Raw genomic sequence first — 3,126 nt, 5'->3', positions numbered from 1 at the left:
TCAACTTGTGATCCGCGGAATTAGAATATTTCTCGAAGTAATATTTACCTATAACATATGCGCTACATTGATATTATACACCAAAAATAGCATAATAATATGTTTAAAAAATCGACAATGAAGAAATGAATTGAAGTTAGATCTATTTGGGTTATAGGTTTAAAATGTTAATGAATCTGAAATTATATAGAAATTAGGTTGGATGAACAAGGCCAGTTATCGAAACAACACCAATAAAAAATATAGCGCCATTCGGTCGATATCAAAGTTTGCATGGCATAAGTGTCTTTTCCTCCACACAACTCTCTCACACTCTTATCCAAACGAGTAGCTCATAATCCCCTCTCTTTGTTTTCTCTATCCCCAAATTTCTACCGCCACCATTGTATCCTCCGCTCCATTGGGTAGACATCGAATCCAGCTGCTAGCCAGCGAACAGCAAGCTGACCTACGCATTATGATTACCACAACGCAGGAAAAGATAACAAAGAGAGCAATTTGTGCTTGGCTGATTCCAAACTTTCACCTACCAAATCGTTCAGTGCTACATGGTACTGATTGAAAAAAATCCTCACATAAAAATATGGGGAAACGCGGAAGTTCCACCACAAGCAGAAGCGCCCCAGCCAATCCCGATTTTTTTTTTTTGGAGTTTCTGATATCTTCGCTCAATCCCTAATCCCAAATTTCCTCCTACCAAATCCACATCCGCTTCAATGGTCTCCATCCGGTTGGCTGTCTCCAGGACAACTCGACCATCGCTTGAAAATCCGTGGGGCTTGGAGACAGGCGACAGGAGCACCGAGCACCTATTGGGGCTGCGGCAAGAGCACCTACGGGGGCTTCGGCAGGAGCACCTACGGGGGCTGCGGCAGGGGCATCGGGGCCCGTTGGAGGCAGGGATTTTGCGCCAAAACTTGCTTCCTTGGCGGCCGCCTCCTTCCCTGTCCCCGCCAGCGCAACACGTCGCTGTTCCTCCGGCCACCGTCGGACGCTTCCGCCCCTCCCCAGTCCCCATCACAGCCAGCATCGGGCGCACCTCTCCTCACCGTCGCGGCTACCGTCGAGCTGCGCCGTCCGTCCTCCCCTAAGCGCTGCGCCGGAAATTTGTGGCGTGGAGGGGCTCTCTGGTCCATGTCCTGGCGCTCCGCTCTCCATGGCGTTCAAGGATAGGAGGAGGTGGCGGAGATTGGAGCAACCTGGAAAGGGGAGAAGAAGAACGGAATCGTGGCCGCGAGGGCTGTCGCTTGATTTCACGTACCGAACGAATCGTTTTGTTGACTTCGCGGTGGCAGGGCCTGTAATTTGAACTGAACAAAGATAGGGGGTATTATCCTGAAAATGTGACACCAGGCATTCACCAATTTGCTCTTAATAGTAGAGATATGTAGTAGGGCTTGCTCCTGGCGGGTTGCTTGGGCCAAGCCCCTCATCCATGGACCGTGACAACGGCCCAACATGAGGTCCACAAGCGAAGGTCATAACAGATACTCACCTGGGCCTCCGTGCCAAAACACCGAGCACGAGCCCACGGCTCACGGAGACAAGTGAACCAGTTCGCTCAAAATTCAAAAACCAAAAAATTCTCTCATAGACACGCCGCCGTCTCCTGCTCCGGCCCCGCCGGCTTCTCACCGTCGAGACCACCGACCGTGCCGCCGCGCTTCTCCTCGTACGCCCGGCGAGCGCCGCGCTGGTTCCCGTGATTCGATGGACGACTGAGTTAACGCCATCCCTGTTTGTTAAGCCCTAGGCCACCCGCGATCGCGGCGCTTCTCCACCGGCAGGTAAGGCTAATGGTTTCCTTTTTTTTGCTTCCCTCTCTATAAAATCGCGTCGTCTCTGGTCGTTTGGTTGCCTCTGCTGTGCGACTTGGTAGTCATTACAGAGCTTAATGATATTGGCACTGCACTCAAGATGTTCGACGAAATGGGCAACTAAGCCGTAGCAGCAGACGTATCTGTTGGCTGATTCACATGAGCGCATAGTTAGTTGCCTGCTTACAATACAAGGTTGAGATGTTAGCCACAAACTGGAAAATCTCCTTGAGAATTTTAGGTAGAAATTTAGAATTGTAGATGCTTCGGCGGATCAGAATGGTCGCCAAGGACTTCCTGTGTGGCGTACTTGATATTACCCCGAGGTTTCGTTATGTTTGTTCGCCTACTTTAAGAAAACATTCCATCATTGTTTTACCTTTCATCCTGTATGATAGAAATAATGCGAAGCTCTAGCTAGATCGCTTATCTGAACTCTATGCGTTGTATGCAGAGTGAGCATGGACTCCCTTCATCTCATCCACGTGAAGCTTCTAGCCGCCGACCTTCTCTCGCTAACTGCCCGACATACATCGCCGCCTTCCTTTGTTCGCTGTGGCCGTACCGTTGCGCGCGCAGAGGTCGTCGGGGTTGTGGTTTCGCGTGATCGCAGGGAGAAGTTTCTCCGCTTCCTGGTTGACGATGGCACCGGCTGTGTTCCATGTGTCCTCTGGCTGAACCACCACTACATGAATGCAAACAGTACATCCGGGGCAGTGGATTCTGATCCAACTGGAGAAATGGCGTTGAAGATGTCGGAGCTGGTGCGCCTGGGCACTCTGTTGAGGGTTCGAGGGAGGATCGTCATGTATCGTGGAGCAACCCAGATTGCTGTTAGAGACGTGGTTCTGGAGAAGGACCCTAATGTGGAGGTTCTACACTGGTTGCAGTGTGTTCACTTGGCCAAGGAATGTTATGATTTACCACCGCCTTCTGATTGAGGTCTGCACGTTGATTGTGTTTGATTTACTTCATTTTAAAACTAGTGTCATTGGAAACTGCCTTATGACTTATGAGGTCTAACGCAGAGGCTCCTAGTGACAGGACAACTGCACTTCGGGCGAAGTAATGTGTGGATATTGACTCTGAATGGTACTGCAACTACTCTCTCATTTTAATTTCTATTCTATGATGTAATGCTTGGTTACAAATATGGTTTCTTCATCTTGCAGGATAGTATTATAACTGGCTTCATAAAATTTACATTCCCGTTTGAGAAGTCAATATATCTGGCAACAATGGTGAATTCCCAGCAGGATGCAAACAAAGATGACTAAATGAGTTAGAAAGAAGTTAAATAAAAGAAGCA

At 49.1% G+C, this 3,126-nt stretch overlaps 1 protein-coding gene across 1 annotated transcript; it reads left to right on the top strand.

Annotated features, from left to right (window-relative positions):
- The first annotated feature begins 2,278 nt into the window (after positions 1–2,278).
- On the top strand, positions 2,279–2,758 carry LOC124695659 (CST complex subunit STN1). The gene has a single exon (XM_047228486.1). It carries the CDS (start codon positions 2,279–2,281, stop codon positions 2,756–2,758), a length of 480 nt encoding a protein of 159 aa, XP_047084442.1.
- The last annotated feature ends 368 nt before the right edge of the window (positions 2,759–3,126 follow it).

Source organism: Lolium rigidum, chromosome 3 (assembly GCF_022539505.1).
Source record: "Lolium rigidum isolate FL_2022 chromosome 3, APGP_CSIRO_Lrig_0.1, whole genome shotgun sequence".
NCBI classification, from domain to species: domain Eukaryota; kingdom Viridiplantae; phylum Streptophyta; class Magnoliopsida; order Poales; family Poaceae; genus Lolium; species Lolium rigidum.
This window is presented reverse-complemented; position numbering and strand designations above follow the sequence as displayed.